Genomic DNA, 26,651 nt, shown 5'->3' on the forward strand with positions numbered 1-26,651 from the left:
TCTTTAAGTGGAGTGAGTGACTAAGCATACAAATCCTGAACAGTATACTGCAGACCGAACACCCTTCTTAACCTTGAAAATGTCAACTCCCTTACATAAAATCGCATCCGTATGAACAAAAGTCCGTGTAAACTGTCACTATAGTCGTCATGAAACAAGCTGCCCTGTTTACCAGACTGCTACCTTTACAATTTAAGAATAGCTCTCTGATGAGCTGGAGCCCCAAACAGAGGAGCATTGTTCAAGATGAGATCTAATTCATCCTCTCCAGCTTGAACCTTACAAAGATCGTGATGATGATAATATGGTATATATGTCGTTCAAGAGAACAGAGCCTGAAACAATAGATTTGTATCTGAACAAGAAACAGAAGGCAACGCTTTGGCTCCGGATGGGAAGCACTGTAGAGTTGACAAATGGAAAGGTGTGAGGAGATGCTGAGACAAAAAGTGTTCCATGCTGGAGTGCCCAGCAGAAGCTCTTTTGCCTCTATCAGACAAGCTGTGTATTCTCAACTGGTTTGGCCCGGGCTCCGACGTGAGTCACTGGACAGAACCTTTGCCATCTATCTCTGGTTTCTTTTGCTTTGGTTGTCTAAAGCCAATAATAAATACCAATTAACTTAGGATGCGGTCCACCTCGTGTCAGAGGTTAGTGTCAGAGTTCGCCAATTTTAATGCAATTGAGCTTGCATTGTTTTCACTGCGCTGCCGCAAGAAGGCAAGAGTCACCGTTTCCAGCAAACCATCCTTCAAGCAACTAAGGCTTAACTGAGTCCAATTATGGTCTTCCACGATATTTATCACCTTATTATTCTGTAATTGTATTTAGAAGATTGTTAAGCCATGGCTCAGTGCACTAATACATGGGAGTTTTAAAAATATCTTAGCTTAATAAACACTGATCAATTAAGATGAGAGTGCATACAAAATGTGCACACAGATCAATGGCTGTAAAACATTACAGAAACTAGCAGATGTCTGCCCTGTTTCATTTCTATACTTTTTGTTTATGCATTTGTTTGGTGTTCCTACTTGAATAAACCCTCTGTTGTGAGCCATTGAAAAAGGATAGCAGCTCAGAAATCTCAGCCAAACCCCTTTTAGGGAGGTTAAACTGTGAGTTCAGTTCTGACAGCATAGCACCTGCTTGGTGTGATATAATCAACAATACACGGAACCCAGAGTACTGTACTTGTATTTAAGCTGATTTAAATTCATTAGCTTCCCACCAGCATCCCAGTCAAAGTACAGTAACTTGACTTTCTAAGTGGAAATGTCGAGAAGCTCCTTGGTGCTTCCATGAGCCAGGTGTGTTCAGTCGATGGCAGCTTTCATCCACAGAGCTGATGGGAATTATAATGGTATGATTGTGGATCCAACAATAAGCAAAACCTGCTTGATGTCATGAATGTGGCAGAGCACCAAATTGGGAGTACAATCCCATCTAGAACAGGTTGATCTCCATCTCCTTGAGATTGAGTTTCAGTTTATTGGCCCACATCCAGACAATTACTGACTCTGGGCACTGGCTCAGCACTTCAATGGCCTCTGCTAAATCCAATAAAAAGGAGAGAGAGATGGAGAGAGAGAGGTGAACATTTTAAACATCACAATGGCTCCTTTTTCCAAATCCCCAAATCTACCAGCAGTTTCATGTAGGGACAAGATGGAACACTGCATTTGAGCCATCTCTCTCTGGTTGGTGTTTTATTTAGGATCATTTCAGTTTCTGAATGAGTCTTTGATCATGGAGAAACAAAAGAGACACCTGGAAATTCAGGGTTGACACAGATTCTACTGACACGATGCTGGGAACATAGATGCAGCTATTTGATGTTATTATTATTAACCAGGCCACCTCTCACCATAATTCTGTGCAGATTTGATTATGAAAGCTTCAAATTTAGTTTCACAATTGGTGCGACTTAGTGCTGGCTCATTCTGCCAGTGGACCATAATACAAATTGATGAGTCAATCATGTTTTGATTGTCTTTTGCCTAAGTAGTATTTTAAGTGGAGTCTTAAAGTGGAGCCTGAAGTCTTTCACTTCCTCTAATTCATCATTTCACAGATTTGGGATAGGAGTGAGTGCCATTGTACACTTTTTGTCCTTGATCGAGGAAAATTCTTTTGTCACAGTCTCATAGCACATGCTCTAGATCAGTGATGGCCAAACTTGGCCCTTCAGCTGTTTTGGGACTACAATTCCCATCATCCCTGACCACTGGTCCTGTTAGCTAGGGATGATGGGAGTTGTAGTCCCAAAGCAGCTGAAAGGCCAAGTTTGGCCATCACCGGACTAGATGGACTTCTACATTTTGGACTCCTTTATCTGGGCTTTCTCTGATTGGACAGCCTTCAGGGTTGAATGCTGTCTTTGGTAGGAAGCTTCTCCTTCATCTCCACTAAGCAGAGCAGTTGCTTTATTCACATGTTGGGTTTCAGAGGCCCTAAACATTATTTTACTATAATCACACATATTTAACACATGTTTCTGGCTTTCAAAAATTATGTTGAATGTATTTTGGGGTCTTGAAAAAACAGTTAAAAGCATATGTTTATGTTTGTGTTTTAATGGAAATTGGATATCTGGTCTTTCGAAGAGTTGTTTCTCTACCTTTAAGTATACATCATGGAAAAGTTTTATGCATAGACATACCAAAATTAATCAAAGTGCTACAGTCCCCTACAACCCAATAAATAGTAAATGTATTTGAAGTTGTCCCCTGGTGTTAGTTCATAGGCAAAATTAATTTTGCATTTTAAAATAATTAATAACCCGGTTCAAATATGCATCACCTTTGTGAATTGCATTTGACGCTTAGGGCTTTGGTGCATTTTACATTTAATTGTTGACACCTTCTGGAAAGTTGGTGCAACCGGCTTTTACAGTAGCTTATCTCTATATTTCAGTGGTTAATGTGGTACATTGAATGGGATGTTTGGTCCATAAAATAAATCCCTTACCCTAGAAAACTGTGGCCAATAATTAGCAAATATTGCATGCTGTTGTGAAAATAATCATAAAGCACCACCATATACCAAAAAAATCTTCTATAAATATCTCCTTTCATCCATAATTAGATAAAAATTGAAGCATACCATGTTAGGAAGAAAAGTTTAATGCAATGCAGTGTGTGTGTGGCAGCTCTGGATAATAATAATAATAATAATAATAATAATAATAATAATAATAATAATAATATTTATACCCCGCCCATCAGGCTGGGCTTCCCCAGCCACTCTGGCTGGCTTCCAACCAAATATTAAAAACAGTACAGCATCAAACATTAAAAACTTCACTAAGCAGGGCCGCCTTCAGTTGTCTTTTAAAAGTAAAATAGTTGCTTATTGACATTTGATGGGATGGCGTTCCACAGGGAAGGGGCCACTACCAAGAAGGCCCTCTGCCTGGTTCCCTGTAACCTCATTTCTCGCAGTGAGGGAACTGCCAGAAGGCCCTCGGCTCTGGACCTCAGTGTCCGGGTAGAATGATGGGGGTGGAGACGCTCCTTCAGGTATACAGGACCGAGGCCGTTTAGGGCTTTAAAGGTCAGCACCAACACTTTGAATTGTGCTCGAAAACGTACTGGGAGCCAGTGTAGGTCTTTCAAGACCAGTGTTATATGGTCTCGGCGGCCGCTCCCAGTCACCAGTGTAGCTGCCACGTTCTGGATTAGTTGTAGTTTCCGGGTCACCTTCAAAGGTAGCCCCACGTAGAGTGCATTGCAGTAGTCCAAGCGGAAGATAACCAGAGCAAATTCCATCCTATGGATCATTAGGAAAGGGGTTGAAAATAAAAGTGCTAATAATATCGTAATGCCATTATACAAATGTGTGGTGCATCCACACTTGGAATTCTATGTTCTGGTTGCCACACCTCAAAAAGGATATCGTAGAACGGGAAAGGTTTCAGGAGAAGGTAAGCAAAACCATTAAAGGGATGAAGCAACTCCCCTATGAGAAAAGGTTGGAGCACTGGGGGCTCTTTAGAAAAGGCGACGGAGAAGGGACATGATAGAGCAGCATAAAATTACATATGCTGTGGAGAATGTCATTAGAGAGAGTCCCCCCCCCCCATCTAGAGTCCAGTGCCATCCAGTGAAACTCCTTGTTGGGAGATTCAGGACAAAATAAATGGGGAGGCACTGTTGCACTCAGGTCCCACTTAAAGGTTTCCCCGTGGATATCTGGTGTAAGAACAGGATGCTGGGCTCGGTGGGCCTTTGACCTAATCCAGCATGGCTCTTTTTACCTTCTTATCATTTAACCAAATCTGATATGTGGCATCATTGATGCCCTCACTTTTATCACCTGATCCCTGATTGGCCGGATCGCTTGATAAAGGCAAAAGCTGGGTGAATAGAAATGGTTCCAAAGCGGCAGCTGAGAAGGGAAACCACAGAACCACACTCGCACAATCACCTAAAAGTGCCCGAAGACTTTATGCGGGAACAGTTCAGCGGCCCCCCCGGGGGGGGGTAATCGTATTTCACCTGGAGTATGTTTACCAGTGACTATTTGGTGTAGGACAGTGATGGCCAAACTTGGCCCTCCAGCTGTTTTGGGACTACAATTCCCATCATCCCTGACCACTGGTCCTGCTAGCTAGGGATCATGGGAGTTGTAGACCCAAAGCAGCTGGAGGGCCAAGTTTGGCCATCACTGGCGTAGGACTACTGCTACAACTTTTTGACATTAATATGATAGCCGGGACATGCTCTTTTGAGGTCACATAATGAATGTAAGCAGGTCTGGTTATGGTCATTGGGCAGACATGAACTTTACGGAAGTAATGTTTAAAACAAATGCAGGTGTATAGAAGAGAGAAGCTCCTAATAATTTCATCGGGACTTACGCAAGAGAGGTTTTGCAAGGGTTATGCCCAGTTGTCCCAGCTATTTATAGCATTATTCAATAGCAGTAATGCTGACAATAAGAAATAATGTCGCACAGATGTCAATTATCACAACAGCCGTTGCAGCGCAGAGCTCTTGATTTGTTCTCCTCTCTCCAGCCTTATAAAAAGAAAATCAACTGTTTTATGTTACTAATGGAGTTACACTCTTTTATAGACCCTCATTTGTATAATGACAAAAGTCTATTTGCTCATGATTTCCAAAAAGGACCCTGGATTTATTACTAACAACAGATGAGTTCTAATACTGCAGTGCTAGGCAAACGTCTGATTTGCATCCCGTTGCAAACCTAAAATGAAAACTATGCCTAATAACATGATTGTTCTGAAACTGTTTAGCATAATCACAAAATCCCGAAAGGTGCTTCAGTATTTCTCGGTGGCGGGCCTCATTAAGGTCTGTAAGCAAAAGGAGGAAATATCCAGTAAAGCAGCAAGAAAATATGGAGGAACAGCATTCCCGGTTTAACACTAAAAGATGACTTCAAAACTATGGATCTGAGAGATTAACAGACCTTACTTTCCTTGCCCAAGATTCTAATTTCCCAGTGGATCCTCTAACCTCCTCTTCATATTTGCACTTCTCTTTTGCAGAGGAAATAGCAGGTTGCATTTTGTTCCCACTCCTCTCAGTCTTTCTTTTAAATATACTACTAGGAAGTCACAAACCTGGTGCCTTCAGGTTTGTGAGAATATGATATCAGGAGGCTATTATAGCAACTATTCCACAAACCCAGAATCTCAGGTTGGTGCTGTTCTAAACCAGAAAAGAGGAGTGGAGCAATGGCACAAAGCTAATCCCTCAAAAGCAAGAGCATTATTTTGATTTGTCATCTGCAAGGGCCGAGAGACAGCGTGGTTACTGGAATCCCCTTCATCTGGTGTGAACAGTATTCAGGAATCCAGGAATCCCTGGCATGTGCAGGCAAGGGGCAGGATATGTAATGGGCATGTACAGACAAGTGCAATATTCTTTTGACATGACTTTCTCTGGTACCTTAAGCCAGTAGGGGCCAGGGGGACTGTGTGGTGGGGTATAAATAAAGAAAAAGTACATACATAAAGGTTTATTTCCCGCGCAACCCTGTGGAGCTTGGTATGATGCAGAGTTCCTCCCAAGATCAAAGGCAAGTTGTTGGGTCTTTCCTTTCACAGCTGTCCCCCATCTGTCCAGGGAAATCCCCAGAGGCCGAGCCATTTTATAATAGGACATCATAGATAGCCACACATGCATTTTGAGAATTATGTAATGTGGTGCCATTCAGCGTAAGTAAAATGGTCTACTTAGAAGGGGATTTCATTGTGTATATGTGCTTTTTTTCAAGTCAGCTCTGTGGTAAAGCATTAATTCTTCCTATTTTCTTGCAGTTCCAGATTATCAAGAGCAGGATATTTTTCTATGGAGGAAAGAGACTGGATTTGGATTTAGGATTCTTGGTGGAAATGAGCCTGGAGAACCTGTAAGTATTTTGACATTTTTAGGCTTGTTTTACCTTTTTTATCTCTTTACCCCGGAATTTTCAGAGCCGCATTCGCCAGAATACGTGTTCAGTAATATTTAATCTGCATCCTTTCAGCCACTTGATTTTAAAAGTAAGCAAAACCAGAACAGAGTGCTGAGCTATGTTCTGAATAGCTAAGGTTATGAAGAGTGTTGATCTTTGTTCACATAGAGGCCTATTTCTGCTATCAACTGGCTTAGACCCCCGAGCTCTTTTGCAGCAGCTACTGACCAGAACGTCAACAGATGTTAGCAACTTTGGGTTGCTTTGATTTAGGTCACACTCGAGCCAAGGCTTCTGATCTTATTACCAGCCCCCTGAGCTGAATAAATATAGTCTCATACAGCAGGACTCTCCAAGAAAATGAATGTCATGTTAAATAGAGGAGGAAAGGCACGATTATGGGTAAAGGAACAGAAGTCTAGAGATTTGTGCTAGTAATGATCTGCTGAGCCTTTCCATGAATCTTAGGATCAAAATTCTAGAATTCGTTTCCCCGGGGCAAAGTCATACAATACATATATTCTTTGAAGAAGGGTGTTCATAGGGAAATATGAAAGCGACTTGTATCAAGTTGGGCCAATGTCCCATCTAGCCTAGTTAACAGTTGCTGGATAATTAATTTCAGTGGTTTTACTCCGCATTGGACTTAGTTGGCTACGGCCCAAAATTTGTAACTGTCATTACAGGTAATTTGTAAGATGCCTTGCATACCTGTGGCTCTCTTAACTGTGTTGCACCATGATAACAGTAGTTCATGGAAATGGAAACATTCAGAAGAGAAAAAACATACTTTTTGAGAATGATGGGATGATGGGCTATTTGCTGCCATGCCGTGAAGACTGCAGCCTACACAGAAGCCTTCATAAGAGCCAGCATAGTGTAGTGGTTAAGAGCGGTGGACTCGTAATCTGGTGAACTGGGTTCGCGTCTCCGCTCTTCCACATGCAGCTGCTGGGTGACTTTGGGCTGGTCACATTTCTTTGAAGTCTCTCAGCCTCACTCGCCTCCCAGAGTGTTTGTTGTGGGGGAGGAAGGGAAAGGAGATTGTGAGCCGCTTTGAGACTCCTTAAGGGGAGTGAAAGGCGGGATATCAAGTCCAAACTCTTCTTCTTATTATTATTCTTCTTCACATGGTCAACTGATATCATCAACTTGTGTGCATGTGAAGAAGCCTCTAGGTTCCTTTGTCATAGTACCGGGAGTGGGGGCAGTGCAGAGATATGCCCCCTATATAAAAAAAGTTAGGGCATACTTTTGCTAAGGGGATAATCACCCTGTTGGGAAGCTCTGAGAATATGTACTGCTTCCATGTTCAAAGTTTTGGAAAGTAAGGTAGTTGACCAAAGTATGGCACTGACTAACCCTTTGGGCCTTTTCTGCCATCCCTTCCACTTTGTTGCCTCACTGGTATCATCCATCTGGGTCTGGCCCTTTGGGCACATCTGACATGACCCAGATGTAGTCACGTAACAGCCTGGATTACATTGGCCCACTTGGCTAGAAGATGTTTGGGTATAGACCAAGGGCAGGGAACCTCTACCTTGGTGGGCAAATGCAGCCCTCCAAGCCTCTCTATTTGCTGCTTGGGACTTTCCCCAGTCATACCCCAACTCCATGGACCCACAACTTCCCAGAGTATTTTTCCCAGCTGAAATGTATCCTTAAACCTCTGGGTTGCCTGGGTGGAGAGATGTGAGCATTTGGGCGTGTCTAAGCAGCCTTTGACTTATGTATGGCTGGAATGTCCCCTATGCCCGTTCTACTGCCCCCTCTTGCACTGGTGTGCACCCCCTGGTTACAGTTGCCCACAAGGGGATGCAGTCCTTGACCCCGATATAAGGTTCCCTGGCTGTTGACAGTCCTGATTTGCTGCTGTGGAATGAGATTTCACTTCTTCTGCAATTCTGACAGCGATTCTTCTCTCGCACATGCACATGCTTCTCGCAGATTTACATTGGTCACATTGTGCCACTGGGTGCTGCAGATGCCGATGGCCGCCTGCGATCTGGGGACGAATTGATCTGCGTGGATGGGACCCCTGTTGTCGGGAAATCTCACCAGCTTGTAGTTCAGCTTATGCAACAGGCCGCCAAGCAAGGCCATGTCAATCTGACTGTCAGGCGCAAAGTGGTTTACACAGGTAGGTTGCAATGTGACTCGCAGGGTGTGTTTTTTTTTGTTTTTACTCCTGTCTCTGGATGAAAGTGAACTACTTTCTAAAGATCAAAAGCTTCAGGTTCTAGCAAAAAATAGCAATGCACCGTTCTGTTATTTATATTTTGCTTTTTAACCTCCGGGGTTTTTTTTCTGGGTTTTGTTTGAGGCTTTTCAAACATGGTATAAAGATAGGCTGAAATGTTTTCAAGCTGAGAATTTGACTGCTTGTGATTAGAAGAGATATGTTGCCACTTTCCAAGGGTTTCCCCCCATTGGGTTTAGTTTCAATTTACCATTTTAAAGGATAATCTCTTATAGGATAAAAAATATTGTGAAACTGATAGGCCAGTAAAGTGGTAATCATTTTATAGTACTACCTGCAAAGGAGCACATTATTACCTAGCCATGTTATCCAAATCCTAATGTTGGATGCCGATGGTTCTGCCCTAAAAAAGGACCTTGCTGGAGCAGACTAAACTACATTTAGGCCATAATCATATACACACTCACCTGAATGTGTGTCCCATTGAGCTCAGTGGGTCTTATTCTGAGTAGATAAGCATGGGGTTGCACTATTTATCCAGCAAACTGTATCCAGCAGATGTTTCGGAGAAGCCTCCCTAGAATGAACAGCCACCCCCCCGGTTGTTCCCAACAAGTGTCCTGCATATTTGACTGTGTGCTAGTGCTAACCCAGAAGTATAGGAAGTGCTCCTGGTTTCGGCATGGCATGGCTCAATATCAAACATCAGGTCAATTGAATTGCATGATCTATGCTGGGCCCCCAATTGAAGTGTCAGTATGGACTTGGAATTGCCAGTGGGTGTGGATTTGGGAGGATGATTAAGATGGGCAGTATATTACTACTACTACTACTACTACTACTACTATTATTATTATTATTACTATTATTATTATTATTATTATTATTATTATTATTATTATTATTATTATTATTTCCCCAATGGCATTCTCTTAATTTTGCCTTTGGACCTATAGGAAACTATATTTTATCATATTCAGAGTCAGTGTTGATACATTTCCTCTGCATAAAAATAATAATGGAGGGATAGCCATGGAAATAAAGTTAAGGCGGAATACAAACCCCACTGCATGATTTTGTGCAGGAAAGATTCATTAGCAGGGACAAGCAGGCATCCAGTCTCATGCCTGCATATATTTCCCGCAAAATCTATTTGAAGGAAATTTGCCTTTTGATTTTTAACATACCTCTCACGAATTTCTGCGCAGTATGCCTCCATGGAGAAAAAAACCCTGTCATACAATTTGGCTATAGTGTGCCTTTTCTTTCTGATGTGGCCATGTTTAGTACTAGTGGTGGTTGCTTTTCTGTACATAATTATTTGAAGTGACTTTACAAAATAATAATAATAGTCAAGGTAAAACAAGGTGAAAACAAAACAGAAACAAGAAATTGGCATGAAAAGTCCCCAAGTAAAAGTGTGATAACCCAGTGTTAATCCACCATGAAATCCACCACCAGAAAAAACTAAATCCCCAGTTAAATATTTTCTTTCCTGAATAAATAGGTCTTCATGCTATCAGTGAGTGAAAGGAGTTGACAGAATGCCCCCCTCTCTCTAGACAAAGAGTATTTCATAAGGTGGGTCGTCACTTCTGAACAGACTGTGCTCCAAGCCCCAGCTGACAGAACAGCAGAAAGAAGGGGCATATTTCAAGGAAGCCTCAGATGACTTGAGGGATTGTTGGGGAGGAATACATGGAAGAAAACACTCCCTAAGATAGTCTTATACAGTGGTACCTCAGGTTATGGATGGGATCTGTTCCAGAGATCCGGCCGAATCCTGAGGTTTTCGCAACCAGAGAGACCGCTTTGGGGCATGCACGCGTGGCAAAAACCCGGAAATATACTTCTGGGTTTGCCACTTACGTAACCCAAAGTTTATGTAATACGTAAGCGCAGGTACAACTGTAGTATGTAGACCTTGATATCTCCCTCACGTAATCAGAAATTCAGCAGCTCGTTCAGTTATCTCTTGGTGTTGAGAGATGATTGCTTCTTTCCAAAACAGTTCCGAAAGCAGAGAACGAGGTCCCCTCCCCAGCCTCATCTCACCACAGCAGCAACCAGCCTGCTTCTCTGACAGAGGAGAAGCGCACTCCGCAGGGGAGCCAGAACTCGCTCAACACCGTCAGTTCCGGCAGCGGCAGCACCAGCGGAATTGGCAGCGGAGGAGGCGGGGGCAGCGGTGTGGTTAGCACTGTGGTGCAGCCCTACGATGTGGAAATACGCCGCGGAGAGAATGAAGGCTTTGGCTTTGTCATCGTGTCTTCCGTTAGCCGGCCAGAAGCTGGAACGACGTTTGGTAAGTGCAGAACATGCTTAGAATTGCTTTGGCTCTTTAATCTGTTTCCTTGGTGGCTGGGGCTCTTTTACCTGCGCTCATAAGCACCTCTACGTTTCCGAGGTACATAAACTAGCTCGGCACACCGTTGATTTGCACATCCCATTGCATAGTGCAGACTTCCTCAACCTCTGCCCTCCAGATATTTTTGGCCTTCAACTTCCATGATCCCTAGCTAGCAGGACCAGTGGTCAGGGATGATGGGAATTGTAGTTTCAAAACATCTGGAGGGCCGAGGTTGAGAAAGCCTGGCATAGTGGGTCCCATTTTGATGGGGAGTTTTGCCTTGCATTGTCCTATATCGAGGCAGCTGAATTCAGCAACTCTTTCGCTATAAGCATTAATTACCTGGGTGAGGTCTTCTTCATTTCACCCATGGTGTTGTATCTCACGAGTAAAACTCAACTTATTTATGACCAACACTGAGGCAACACTGTGAAAAGAGCCTGAGTTGATGTGCCTCTGTACAGTGAGAATAATAATTACAGTTACCAAACAGTAATTGCAGTACATGAATGTACTCCCTATTCTATTTAATTAATATGTTTAATTGGAAAGTCAAGCTTTGGGAGTTGTTTCCCTCCAGGGTCTTGTTCAAAGCTGTATTAGAGGAGAGGGGCTGTTTTTGTTTTTTGGAAAGCAGACTGACATTTTGAACTCTTGAGTAATGACAGTAGTAGAAGAGGTTGTCACTCACTGAACTCTTCTCCAGCGACAAGGCCTGTAGGCCTGAGTTTAGTGCAAGTGCCCTCTCTGACAGATGGCTATCCCTGGGAACAAACGGTGCTTTATTCTATATATGTACTTGTGAATAACTCTGGGTTGTTTTTTTTAAAAAAATGGCCCTTTCACATTTATAAACATAAAAAATATTTTGTTAAAATATTAATTTAACTGATCTTCGGGATGCACTCCCAAGTTCCCATTAAGTGAAACATGCAGACATTTAGTGGGGCCCGTGAAATCACTGAAGGTAATGCTAGACTTAAATTTTGTTTGTGATACTTTTACGGCCCCTTCTCAGTATCTCCGCTGTCTCTCGCATTATGGCCACCCTGTGAGTTTGGGAAATGCCATTTATTTCAAGCTCTGGCAGCCAATAGGCATTCCAGATAAGGAATGGCTCCTGCTGTTCCAGTGAGTCTCAGTTTAACATTTACCACTATAAGCACTCCATGCGGCCAGCATCACATTTCAGAAGTGCTTCACCCACACACCAGCATATGTGTGTACATTGTATGTATTCTTGCAGTCTGGATCCCCTGTGGGTTCTGTGCTGGCATGTGCAGCCTGCCCTGCGTGGTGCCCGTGCCTGGGGGTAAGGCATGTTTTGGAACATGATGCCAACAAGTGGGATGCTTGTGCCAACGTACTTTGTCTGTGGCCGTGTCTTACGTGTCTCTTCAACATTCAGCTGAGGACCGTAGATGTGACACAAACACAGCAAGTCCTTTCCATTCAGCTTTTGTTTCTTCAGGCAGCAGAGAAAGCATAATCTAAATTAACTCAAACATCCATCAATGGTAATTAGCTGCCCCATAAATAAATGTGGCATGGGGATGGAACTGGAGGTTCTTGAAAGGAACCCCCCAGTCATAAAAAGAAATAGGAGAGCTTCTTTCTTCCACTGTTTTTATACCTGAATCTAGATATTACAGCAGTGTCTACTCAAATCAATCTCAATGTTGGGTTAGGGAAGGGCTTCATTTCTTCCGTTATCCAACTCTAACTTGTCTAAACCTAAAACTTACTATAATAGACTTTAAAATATGGTGTGCTTCGTTGCATTGCTTACCCGGCAATGTTTTGTAATCCTGCCTGCAACATATAAACATGCACTGCTGTTAATTATGACAACAGGGGTTCCTGAACCACTTGTGCTAAATGGTCCTTTGCAAATTCCGAGAGATAAGAGTTCTTCTGTCCCCAGAGGAGAGAAAAGCACATTTGGAATTGCATGGGATAGCCATTCAGTTTTGAAAGGGCCTCTCTGACCATCTGTGATGGCTATTAAGAAACCATCATTGCAGATGAGATGATGAAGCAAGTACAGTTACGGAACCAGTCAAGACACACCAAATTGGTAGTAACTCTGAGGTGCAGGGGGCTAACATAAGGAGACAGTCCTTCCTTGTGATAGTGTAGCACATGAGCACCCATTCCACATATATATGTATTATTATTTTTTACTCTAAAACTTAATTAACCGTTGTGAAATGTATTGGAGTGGTCTCTTAGATAAGAGTATTCCAAAGGCTCTGCTTGCCCAGATCAGCCAGAATAAGAATGATGAATGTGTTCATTTGTGAAAAGATAAATTTTCGTGGCTAGAAATATGAGCAATGTGGAAGCAAATTTATGTCTTGACTTGACTCCCCCCCCTTCTGCTCCCCAGAAAACACTTCTCCCCGATATTTTGCATGAGATGCTTGCCCTTAGCTACAAAGTGTGTGACTCATTCCCATAGGGGTTCTTTGTATCGTTATTCCGATCTCACAGAGGTAGTCTGCTGAGATGGGCTGAGCTACTTCAAAATTGTATTCATTTAGTTGTCTGGGTGTGTTAAGGAATTAGCCAGTTAAAGTTACTCTCATGTGACAAAGCCAGGAGTGGGTGATACACACCAATGTAAATTATATAACGACCAATTATCATCAGTTATACTGCCTTCTGTTAGTGAGTAGGCTTTTCCTCATGTTGCCATTTTAACTCATCCTTCATTGTGATCTTTTTGATAAAGCACAGCATAAACATGTGTTTCAAACTACTAATAAAAATGCAGTGCAAGCATATCTTTGGATGAATGAATATTATTTCCAGCCACTTGGAAAAAATTACGTAGGTGTGATGGATATGACCACATTCAGATTCAACTGCACCCACTTACTAAATGCTAGTCTCTAGATCTGCCTTGTGCAACTTTTGAGAGGTACACACAAATGTGGAAAGGAAGTGTTGTGAAAGCTAAGCAGTGTCAAGACAGCAGATTTTGACTTTAAAGTTCTCCTCAGATCTGGGAATCTCAAACGGAGCTGGTATTCTGAAATCAAATTCCAACAGTAGATTGGAGGAAATAGAGGCAAGTGCCAGAATTGATCTCCAAACCAGCAAGAACAGTACAACACATTAGGTCTTGCTGAAAGATGAGTGTTGTCAAGATAGCCAGTGGCCCGGGCTGAATCAAAGCAAGGAAAAAAGCCAGAATCCTGCAGCCAGTTAAGTCCATTGCAGTATATATCCATTAGATTAGTAGTCCATAAAGTGATCACCCTTCTACTGAAGATAAAGTGCTGTTGGTTTAAAAAGAAAGAAACTAACAGAATGACCAAAAATATTGCTCAGCTCTCTCTGCTTCTTCCGCGCACCCCCCCCCCTCTACTTTAAAGTCATTATAGAACAATTATATCACAAAAATATTTGTGGGTGTTGTCCAAATGCAGCGCCAGCCTCGCATTGTGGAGTGAGTTGGGCTTATGCATTGGACTCTTAATCGATGTGATGACTTTGCCTACCGTTAAATCGTTGCAAAATTTCTGAAGCCAATTCTGCAACTCTGAAAGGCGCACTGTTTTTTACAGTGTTGAGTTGTCAAAATATCACTGCGATTTAACATGCATTGAATAGTTAAAATTTGAAAGCTATTCTTCTTCATCCTAGCAATATAGTAAGAGGCACCAAATTTATTTCATTTTCTTGATTGGCTTGTATCCAGAACGTTTGGACAACTGGGCTTGCCTGCCGCCAGTGGAAATAAGTTACTATATCTCCACTTGTGCTAACGCCAAAGTTTTGCTGGAATGTTGTATATATTCTTTCTGGTATAAGATATTAAAAGGCATATTTCTAAAAGAGGTTTCTGTTAACTTTACACTGTATATCACATTTTAAGTACTTTTAGCAAACATCTTGTCACGCATTGCTCCCATTTTAACCGTTTTCAGTCTCCCTTTTGCCACAACTTTTGTTACCCCCTCATAACACAACATGGTGTGTTATGAGTAGCATTAACAGTGAGTAGCATATTGAAAACAGGAGGCAGTGGCCCAAATCACACTTCAGCCATCGCCCCACTGGGAAACCTTGAGCATTTCACTGTTTCTCCACCTTCAGTTAAAATGGAGCTACAATAGAGAGAGAAGAGGGGTGGAAATGCAACAGCATGACCTAATAGCGTTGTGAGGATGAATGGAACAGTGGGGAAAATTGAGAAACTTTATTGTTCGTGGATTTCAGGGTAGGTCAGTTAATACTATCTTTGGAATATGCCTTGATTTAGGCTGAATCATCCCCAGTGATTTTGTTAAGTTGATCACACGCTGCACAGTATTTCCTGACAGCTGATCCCTTCTGGTTAAATTCTAGTAAAGGTTCTAGTAAAGCAGTGATGGCCAAACTTGGCCCTCCAGCCCTACAACTCCCATCATCCCTAGCTAACAGGAACAGTGGTCAGAGATGATGGGAATTGTAGTCCCAAAACAGCTGGAGGGCCAGGTTTGCCATCACTGGAGTAAAGGGAACAAGTAGCCAGCACTCAACCCTTAAAGTGTTCATATTCTGCTGCAGCAAAGAAATAAGAATTCACCTGTTAGAATTCACAATATGTGTTAGGTGGTGAAAGGAAATAAAATGCATTCATCCCAGATCACTTGCTTGTTTTCTCTCGCGCTCTCCAATACCAGGGGTGGGGAACTTGTAAGCCTCCAGATCTGATGGCACTTCCAGCTCCCATCAACAACCAGTCCTTGTGGCCCGTTGACAGTGATGATGGAATTGGAACCCAGCAACACTTGGTTATGCCACAGTTCCCACACCTAATTCTAAGCACAAACACCTGGAAATGAGTTCCACGGAAACCAGTGGGGCTGACCCTAAAACAAATAAATGCATTTAGTTTTTTGGCTTGCAATCGAGAGCTGTTGTGGTCAGGTTTGGGGATTTCTCACCCACTTTTTACCAAGATCGCAAAAGGGGAAGAGTTATCAAATGGTTTGGAGGCGAGCGGCTTTGGAAGGCCATGGATGGAATTCATCATAGCGCTAAGTCTCTCATTCCTTTGACACAGATTTCTGCTTTTGCAACGAAGTGCTCCTCCCCTCTCCTTTCCCCTGCATGCCCCTTAAATCTGTTTTAGGGGCTCCCCCCCAACCCTCTGGAGCAGATTTGGGGAGCGTGCAGTGTGCACACAGGAGAGGGGGTAGGGAAAGTCCCGCTGCGCAAGTGGAAACCTTTGCGCTGATGGGAGGCTGTGGCTGAATGCCGCCCCATATATTCCAGTCCTCCTGTCCCTTCTGTAGTAGCTCTGCTCCTTGCCTCAGATAGTTCCCTCAGATAGGAGGGGAAAACAACACCCAGTTCCCTTCTGCTTTTATCCATGCTGTGTTTATTTTATATTGCTGATTCCTATGAGTTTTTTAAAAAAATAATCAAACAAAACTTCCTTATTCCTTGGTAGACATAGAATGATTGTCTTTCAAAATGGAGAAAGAACAAAACATTGGCAGAAGCTTTAGCAGGCACTCACTGAGATGACGATGAAAAGATATTACAAGCTTAGGAAAACAATTGAGAGTTGCATTTCCATACAGCAGCAAACCTTGACGTTTGCAACTAAAATCCTCTGTGATTTTATTTTGGGGACCACAGCTCATCTGAAGAAACTGTGCCATTCTCAACCATGTTAATGGGAGAGATTTTTTTGTGTGTTTTTTTGGGGGGGGCAGGGAGTGGGGATTACTGAGCAAGATGTAGGAAATGCAGTTTTGTGAGGCTTACTTTGCACTCCCAGAGCCAATTGCCAATGTTTTGAGCACTGGCAGCAAAGCTATCCTTTAATAACTTTTGCTTGATGCATTAATTAATTAACCCTTAACCTTCTCTTTCCCTTTTCAACCCTTTTTCTCCTTTCCCCCTTCACCACGTTCCCAACGTATGTAAACGATTTGTTAAACAAAAACCAAAAAAACATGCACACGCACACGAAATATATATATATATATCTCAATATCAATACAAAAGCGGGCAATGCATGTGTGGCCATGCCTCACAAAATAGGTCGAATTATTGAGGGGAGCCCAGCAGACCGCTGTGGGAAGCTGAAAGTGGGGGACCGGATACTGGCCGTTAATGGATGCTCCATCACCAACAAATCACATTCGGACATCGTCAACCTAATTAAAGAAGCGGGAAATATGGTTACTCTGCGCATTATCCCAGGGGATGGTAAAGTATATATTCTCTTAATTTTTCTCTACCCACCCTTTCCACTTCCCATCATAGTTGGTCATTGCTTTTTTATGGTCTTTTGAGTTGCTTTGACCTACACCGACTTAGGAGATTGTGGTCCGAGCAATTCTAAAGCCCTGGGCATATTCTGAGAGAAACTTGTGCTGTACTGTTATTTATTTATTTTCCTTCTGTAGAAATGCTGCAATAGGCAGGTGGGGTTTTTTGGGGGAGGAGGGAGGAGTAGACTTTGCTCCCACAACATTGTGTCTTTTTTTATGTGGGAGCTGAGTAGTGTATGGAAATTTTCTAGTTGAATGGAAGGGCTTCTAATTCCTAGCTGGGACAAAACTTTTCCCTCACACTCATTTTCCATTTCTTTCTCCCCTATTGGTGTAGAACAGGGCTTCCCAAACTTGGGTCTGCAGCTACTTTTGGACTACAACTCCCATCATCCCTAGCTGGCGGGAACAGTGGTCAGGGAATGATGGGAACTGTAGTCCAAAAACAGCTGGTGACCCAAGTTTGGGAAGCCCTGGTGTAGAGGATCTACAAGACATCTCGGTGCTTTCACAGTGCCAGTGATGTGCATTTTGGTACTAAGTGATCAGATGCGTTCCAAATAGCCACTCCAAAAGCATGCTCAGTGCCAATTTACTGTGCATAGTTGGAGATATGAACCACTGGGGATCTTCTTTCCATCTCAGCAAGGCCATTTAAGCATTGGGGATATTTTGGGGTGATTATCAGAAATCGGGGGCATTTGAAACTTGTGGAGCATGATTTAGAAGCATCTCCTAAAGAACAGCTCTAGCCATTTGGATGCGTTAACTTGTGGTAATAACTCTAAAGCATTTTGCCAACCCACAGAAGCTGGTACAGCATTACATGCCCTGGAAATCTCAACTTTACTTTTAAAAAACCAAAACCCTTTTTAGTCCTCATGGTTGCTTGATAGTTCAACTGAAGGCAAAAAGATACATATAGGGAATACATGGAACAGGACCCAGCTCAGACATGAGAGAGGAAGCTTATATTTTTGATCCGGTGCAATTTGGTCCTTTGCGGTTTGGTGAACCTTCATTCATGACCACTGTTTCCTTTCCATCTACTTGCCTACTGACTACAATCCATATATTCAAGTCTCACCATTTCTCCTCCTTACTTCTTTTATTCTTTGTTAACTTGACTCTTAAGAAGCAGAATAAGTAAATTCTGAAGCAGTTCTTGGATTGTTACAGGGGTGTGACATCTTTGTGCTGGAAGCACAACACTGTATTGACTTTGAGACTACAATCCATTAGGAATGTGGTTGGAATAAACTGTACTCTTTCTACAACATGCTCAGAATCATCTGGGAAAGCACTAGATGTGATTCTTGTGGTCCCTTATTCCATGGAGAAGCCATGAATCACACACACTCTTTCTGGAGAATCACTGATACCCCTTTCCCTTCTGTTTGCAGTCTTAAAATACCATCACTAAATCTAATGTACATCCTGCATGTTTCGAATCTGCTTTTGTCTTAAGGGATGGCTGCGCGTGCAACGCGAGGATAGCTGGCTCTCATTCTCTGCCTTTCGCTATGTGTAATCCGGAAGTTTTATGTGTTGAAAAGGAAGGTTAGGAAGCAAAAGGGATAAGCGCCTGTTGAAAAGAAGCTTTGTTTCTTCTCTTTAGATCACTCTAAAAGCTTTTCTGTAGTCACGAGAGTGCTTGCTTTTTAGCTTCAGAAGATAGAACCAGATTGAGGATTTGTAGTCTTACGGACAGAGCACAGGACAGAAAGTTACATTGTCATGAGTTAGTAGGGTAGTATATTTATTCAGCAAGTTGCTTCATCATATCTTAAGATACTGTTTCGTTGGAGTGTGCTTACATATTCCAGATTCTCAGAGGCCCATAAAAGTTAACGTATGCCATTTATTTCAGAATAGATGCTACAGAGAAAAGTACCATAATTTGGGTGTCCATTGATCTCAACGGGATGGTGTTGGTGGGAAGGAGAATTTGTCTGGTCACCTTTCTCCAACTCTGCTTTTAAGTGCTGCAGAGTGATTAAACTGACACACTTCTACTTTTGTTGTAAACTGCCCATGGAATTCTAAGAAAAAAAAGAAAGAAAGATTCTGTTATATGACTTCTTTATAAGCTTCGAAATCCATGTATATCCCTAAGAAACATATTTAGACCCTTGAATACAATTATCCCTGTCATGGATTCCAAGAAAAGGCAGATAGATAACATGGAGGAACTTGAAAGTAGCGCTGTGCCATATATTCTTAAATGTATGGTGTCATATTTGGGGCGTGAAGCAAAGGCCTTTTAGAGTTCTTCCATGTTTTCTCTGAAATGACTTTGTTACTATTAGCTTTGTCTATTTGATGGGGGGTCATGAAACAGACATGTCACCCCTCTTTTCAAAAGCCCCCATGAAGAATTGCTGAAAGGGCAGCATTTTCACAGACTTGAAATCTCGGATTGCTTCTGAGATTTGAACTTTATAAGTTTGATAGGTAGGGTATAAACATTTCAAATAAACTATATCTCCACAAACGTTGGATTTATTTACTTTGCTTCATTTATGCACCACCCATATACACAACTCTGTTCTCACAAGTGATTTGCAAAATTATTAAGAAGCCCAAAATACAATCCCAAAATGGTAAAACAATAAAACAAATTATTAGCAATGCAGTAAGGAGGAAAGAACTTAATAAATTACTTTTTTTTTCTTTTGCTGGAATAGGCACAAATGTCTGCTTGCCCTTTGGTGTAATGATACAAAATGATGTAGTGTTTAAATTGTTGGAAAAGTAATAAATATTATTTAAAACAAAAACAAAAAACAAAATGTAATTCAGAAGCATACATAGTTTATTTGTTACATTTTTACCCTGTTGTTTCTTCCAAAGGGAGTCCACCCTTTGTGTCAGAACTGCTGGCACCTGCCCTATTAATATCCTTACAAGTTGTAGAGACCTTGATTAATCAGAGATTTGACAGTTTGTATCTTAGACTTCTGAAGAAATCAGGGGGGAAATTAACCTCTGTATTTCAAATGATTTTATTACGCTATGCCAGAAGTCAATAAGTTGTCTCAAAGATTGAGTGATGTGGTTTTTACCATATAGATTCAGTTCTCTAAAGAATTCAGCAGACTTAGGGTTGCATCCAACTAAGATCTTAGAGTAGATCCCTTGAAATTAAAGACCACAATTTGGTCATGCCTGTTAAATGCAGTGGATCTACTCTGGAGTAGGACTGTCGGTGGATACAACCCTTTCTATTTTCTGAGACTATTCAGCAAATGTACCATTTTACTATACATTAACAAAATAGTCGGAGCTGCCAGTCTAGACTTTTGCCAGTCAGACCTGCATTGTAGCAAATATACATGTTCAATATACTTTCTGTTTTCAAGTCTGGAAACAGTAGAGAAAACAAGGATTTGTTTTCATTTGAGGCAAATATTATCCTTATTCTGAAATATTCATGAAATTTTTAAGAAACTTGGACTCGCTACATTTTGAAATTGATTGTATATCATGGGGCTGCTAAGATGCTCTCTTAAACTGGTTCATATCCAACTAACTTAGAGTAGACCCAGTGGAATTAAAGGGCCAAAGTTAGTCATGCCCATTATTTCAATAAACCATCTCTGAATAGAACTAACACTGGTAACAATTCTTCGTGTGTTCACCCAAACCAGTTCCGTTGTTGAGGGCCTGAATTGCTTGGATGTTGTAGGGCAACAGCCACCAAATGACTTCTACCATGGGTGTGGCCTAACACAAAATGGCCGCTGACTCCCAAACAGCCGGAATAAGAATTGTTGCAAAAACATTCCATCACTAACATATAAAAAATACCTGCAAGTTTACTAAGGGCTGGTTGAGTCAACCATATAATTCACTTGATTTCTTTAGCTGATGGCTGGCAGCTAGTGAATAGACTCATTAAAAAGCAGTGTGCTTGAGGTGCCATAAGATTCTGCATTTCTGATTTTCTCATCTATTCCTGCATGCCAGTGATGTTGCAGTCATGAAGTGAAGAACGATCCTGGCATTTCAGATCATGTACTCGGTAACAAGCTGCTTGGCGTAGTCTGCCAGCCTCTGTAAAAACTGGCTGAACCTCTTCCTCTTTCAAAGGCCCCTCTTCTCTCTCTTGCATGCTACCATTGCGATGAGGTCTTAGTTCTGCTTCCTGGTCTCTTAGTGCTCCTTCCTGTTTCTCAAGTTCTCCTCCTAGCTCAGTGTTGTTATGGGAAAGAAAATCCTTCCCCCAAAGACCAGTGGAAGAACAGGCAGGCATGTCTCTGTGTGTGTTTTTGTGTGGCTGCATGGCTGTAGGAGCACTCACACATGCAAAGACATCGGCCATGCCTTGAAGGGTTGGCCAACAGCACCCCTGCTTTAGAACTGAAGAACAAAACACATTTTCTCATTCATTACTATCATTGTTCATGGCATCCCTTGCCTTAATCAGTTTGGCTACAGTCACCTGTGTGATTTTATCAAAGACAACATAATAATACATCAGAGAAGATGATGTCAAGGACAAAATCACATAGGTCACCAAAGCCAATTGGATTAAGTGATTGTGGACTGTTATTTTTTATAGTTTATGTATTTGAATAAACACTTCCCTAAAATATACTATAAGGGAGCAAGGACAGGGAGGGCAAAGAAAAAAAGAAGAGCAGTGATGTTGAGAAAAGGCTGCCAAACAATACCGAAACTGTGTGAGTGTTCAGCAAACTATTTTTTCAACAACTTGGCTGTGTGCATGTGAATGCTGCTTTTGAAAGTGAATGTTGAGATTAGGGAGCGTTTGTCTCGACCCTTCATAGAAGCAGCTTTTTTTGTTTTTGAAAAACAGCTCTTAAACATTATGAAGTGTAACAAATCCCTTTTACCAGCTGTATCATCAAGTCAACAGAAAGCTAAACATGCTGATATTGCTCAGTGTTTCTGTTTAAATCGGGAGTCAAATGGTGAGAGTGAGTCAAAAAGTGACAAAGAAATGTCTTTGGATGTGCCAGAATGACAGCCTCTCCACCCCACTCGTGTGCTTGCAACCATGAGGTCTAAAATGTCTTGTGAGACAAATTGAAAATTAAAGATATCAGGATCACAAAGCATAAAAAGGCCTAAACAACAAGAATAAAAACCTAGACATACAACTAAAATTGATGTTGTATGCAATTACGTGTTCACTGCCATGATGGAAGAAGGGGAAATTCCACTATTATTTTCATACATACACTAGTCCCCTCCCACCTTACTAATATATTAAAGCTTCATAGGCAATCTGTTAACCAGTGTGGTGTTAAATAAATACTCAGTGGGCAACCACTTATATAATTCACTGTCTGTTACTGGATTATGTGAGCTGGTACAAATCTTTGTTGGGCAGCGTGTTGTTTAAAAATGCATTTGATGACTTTGGGTTACTTTGGCAAAGGAAAGCTGTGCGTGAATTGTTATCACAAGAATAGCCTGCCTTACAAAGGGCATTGTTTTATTTTGCAGAATCCTCCAATGCAACCTTATTGACCAATGCAGAAAAAATTGCTACAATTACAACCACACATACTCCTCAACAAATGCCACAGGAGACCAGGTCAGCCTAATGTTCATTTCTGAAAGTGTGTTGATCTTCTCTTTCCCCTTTTACTTCCCATGCATCTTCCTAACCATAACACTGACGCTGTTCTCTCTCCCTCTCTACTCCCCACCTCCGCATTCCTTATCAATTTGAACAGGAACAACACAAAACCAAAGCAAGAGTCCCAATTCGATTTCAAACCACCCACAGCCTCACAGGTAAGGTGTCCTTATCCAATTTGCGTCATTTATGCTGTCCCTTGCATGCCTGCAGGAAATCTGTATTGCAGAGGCCCTACTTCAGGACTGGGGAACCAGTGGCCTTCTAGAAGTTGTCCAACTCCCACTCCCATTACAGCTAGAGGGTTAGAGAGAGTTGTACAGCAGCAACATCCAGAAGGCCACACTGCTTCCACATCTCCGCCCTACGTCCTTCCTCTGTCTAGCTTGTCTGAAAAATATAAATCACTAATTAATGTACTCAAGTGCACTAATGGTGCCCCAACCATATTTGTAGTAGAGATGTGTTTGTAGCAGACAAAGCTTACACATGACTGATGAGAAGGGTGGTGAATATTCTGTGATGATACTATTCATGGTGTGTTTGCAAGATTGCTTCAGTTTCACCATGGTGATAAGTTGTGTTCCAGGCCTACATTTAGAAGGTAAAAACTCAGTGTCGTAAAAGATCCCTAGAAGTAGCTCCCCGGTCATCCCTTCCATAGGTGGTTTTGTGCCTGTTTCATTGACTATTATGGCCTCACATATCTGTTACCTCTTCTGCTGACAATTGCCATAGAAACTGCTGCAATTCTTCCCTGTTGAGTGCTAGTTTACGATATGGAAAGGATAAAGGCGGAAGACATTTTTGTATCTTTCTTAGCTATGCATTCCTCAATACAGTGGTACCTCTGGTTACGTACTTAATTCATTCTGGAGGTCCGTTCTTAACCTGAAACTGTTCTTAACCTGAGGTACCACTTTAGCTAATGGGGCCTCCCGCTGCCGCCACACCGTCAGAGCACAATTTCTGTTCTCATCCTGAAGCAAAGTTCTTAACCCGAGGTACTATTTCTGGGTTAGCGGTGTCTGTAACCTGAAGCGTATGTAACCCGAGGTACCACTGTATATAAAACAATAATAATTAGAAAACAGGATATATGATGTACCAGCAGTATGCCTAAGGATCACATAGGAGACTTCCTAGCAATTATTAGTACAGTGGTACCTTGGTTTACGAACTTAATCCATTCCGGAAGTTCATTCTTAAACCAAAGCATTCTTAAACCAAGGCGTGCCTTCCCATAGCAGCGGGGGACTCAATTTACAAATGGAACACACTCAACATGTTCTGTTTCCAAAGCAAAGTTCACAAACCAAAACACCTGCTCTGGGTTTGCAGCATTCTTAATCCAAGTTGTTCATAAACTAAGCTGTTCTTAAACCAAGGTACCACTGTAATGACTATGTAGTTAACTTCAATTCTGTATACAGAATGAGATTAACAAAGAAAGGTCACTGTTGTCTGCTCTTAATTTGGGATCCTAAATTGGGTCTTTAAGAGCAGATAGATTTCTTCTGAAAACAAGCCTGATTTGATGCACTTTTCGTATTAACTTAAAAGTAATGATAATTGTAATCTCTTTCAATTTGGTCGCAAACTGCTTCTTATTACTTCCCTTCTAGCCGGACCAGGATTTTTACACAGTTGAGCTTGAAAGAGGAGCCAAAGGGTTTGGCTTTAGCCTACGAGGAGGCCGAGAATATAACATGGATCTCTATGTGCTGCGGTTAGCGGAGGATGGTCCTGCTGAGAGATGCGGGAAAATGAGGGTATGTCTGTAAAAATATAACATTTTCCATGAGCTCCCCTTTTCACTAGATCTAAGAAAAGTCTGTTGAGAACCAGAATCTCTACCCCCAGCTCCCTGCTCTTTCTCTTGCTCTGTTTGGGGGAGGTGTGGGCATGGGGAAAGAGGATGGTCTCTAGGTACAGTGATTTTTAGGGCCCTGAGATAAGCTTCATGTGTTGCCCGTTATAGAATGGACGATGCAGGAATGCTGTGTCATACAATTCTCTGCAAAACTATCATATGTTTGAGCAGTACTAGTATGTATAGTGAAAGCAGTGCTTTTGGTTTCTGTCCCTCAACCTTCTGGGGCAGATTTGGGGAGGGTGGAGGGCGCATGTGGAAGGAAAAGAAGGGAAGAGTTCAGTTGTGCAAGCAGTTGTATTCAGTTGTGCTAAGGAAATAAACAATTATCTGACCTTTAGAAGACGGCCCTGTATAGGGAAGTCTTTGATGTTTGATGTTTTACTGTGTTGGGTGTTTTGATTTGTTGGAAGCTGCCCAGAGTGGCTGGGTGACATATAAATAAATCATCATCATCATTATAAATAATTGTGCTAACAGAACAAGGGCATTGTACATTGCCCAAATTCATGTTCTTCCAGCATTTTTCTTTAATCATGGATTATTTTGTTATGGCAGATCGGTGATGAAATCCTGGAGATCAATGGAGAAACCACAAAAAACATGAAGCACGCCCGAGCCATAGAACTAATTAAAAATGGTGGCCGCAAAGTTCGCCTGTTTCTCAAACGTGGAGATGGCTCTGTACCAGAATATGGTGGGTCAAACTATGAAAACATTCCTTTTCTTCCTCCTGGCATCACACCATGAATGATATGTCTCAAGATCTGAAGCGGGGATTCTTTTCTGTCCCCCACCCCTCTCTCTTTCTCTTTTTTTTCCACCAGTGTCTTACCAACCTTGGCAACAAGTGGCTTAATTGCCTCACTTGTGCTGAATTTTCTCTACACATTTTCATCCTTTGCTTGCTACTATGGACTTTTGTGGGGGCACAGTGTACAGGCAAGATCATCTTCAAAGCAGTATTTTTTTGGTGATCAGAGAGGGCAAAAAAAACCCCCAGAGAGACAAAAACAAAAACCCTACTATCCTGTCCGACCAAACAAGGAATGTTTATTGAACTGTGCCAAACTCTTTCTCAGCGGATGAATTGTTTCTCTCGTCTTCTGATCAATGCAGAAATGGGAATCCTGTATTATACTTCTGAAGCTGTAGCCTTTGTTTGGCTTTTGTCCTTGGCTGTTGTCTGTAACCGTAGGCATGAATTCCAAGATGGTGTCTGGGCTTTTACTGTCCCCTTATATTTATGTAAATATTTATAAATTTATTTTTTAAAAGTATGCAATACAGTATATATATATATAAATATAAATATAAATATACACACACACTTGGACCCCTCTCCTGCCACCTTCTTTAATGTTTGTTCGTTCACAACTGTGTAAGCTATGAACAAATTCAATTTGCCATTCTCAGTGTTTTGTCATGTCCGGTGAGATCACATAAAATTTTCTTGCCAAGGGTTTAAAAACAAATAAATAAGGTCAATGTTAAATGACCCTCTTTTCCCACCACTGTATTTGAGTTCCCTAGGTAGAGGTTTTGGGTGGCTTAATATTGTATATAATGTTACGCTGTCTTATTTATTTGAGATAATTATTTGAAGGTATGCCCTGGATTGTGGGGTTTCCCCAGCTATATAACAGGTTTCCAACCAGTTATGAGTTATAAGCACATAAATGAACAGAGATGTCCTTTATGCTTCCCCATATTTGGGATAATAATATATCAATAAATTATATTCCTTCTATCCCAGTGTGGGAAATTACAATGGTCCCAACCAGTCTCCCTTTATTGTCCTTTTTTCTCTCCACAAACTGAATGGAGGGGTTGGTTGGTTAGCACAAGGCCACATGTGGATGGGAGTGTTCCACATTTAAAGGGTCACAAGCTGGGCTTTCTAGAGTAAATTT

At 41.7% G+C, this 26,651-nt stretch overlaps 1 protein-coding gene across 13 annotated transcripts in view; it reads left to right on the forward strand.

Annotated features, from left to right (window-relative positions):
- MAGI1 (membrane associated guanylate kinase, WW and PDZ domain containing 1) overlaps positions 1–26,651 on the forward strand; it is a 479,839-nt gene that overhangs the window by 446,650 nt on the left and 6,538 nt on the right. For 11 of the 13 annotated variants that reach the window (XM_081901312.1, XM_081901315.1, XM_081901313.1 and 8 more), the window contains 8 exons: positions 6,290–6,381; positions 8,374–8,566; positions 10,638–10,931; positions 16,986–17,189; positions 22,730–22,820; positions 22,963–23,023; positions 24,491–24,637; positions 25,297–25,435. In XM_081901312.1, coding sequence (XP_081757438.1) covers positions 6,290–6,381; positions 8,374–8,566; positions 10,638–10,931; positions 16,986–17,189; positions 22,730–22,820; positions 22,963–23,023; positions 24,491–24,637; positions 25,297–25,435 — 1,221 coding nt within the window. The remainder of the gene's footprint in view (positions 1–6,289; positions 6,382–8,373; positions 8,567–10,637; positions 10,932–16,985; positions 17,190–22,729; positions 22,821–22,962; positions 23,024–24,490; positions 24,638–25,296; positions 25,436–26,651) is intronic. The other 2 variants (XM_081901317.1, XM_081901311.1) reach the window with 2 other exon arrangements.

This window comes from Podarcis melisellensis (genome assembly GCF_964234715.1).
Source record: "Podarcis melisellensis genome assembly, chromosome: 2".
Classification (NCBI taxonomy): Eukaryota; Metazoa; Chordata; class Lepidosauria; order Squamata; family Lacertidae; genus Podarcis; species Podarcis melisellensis.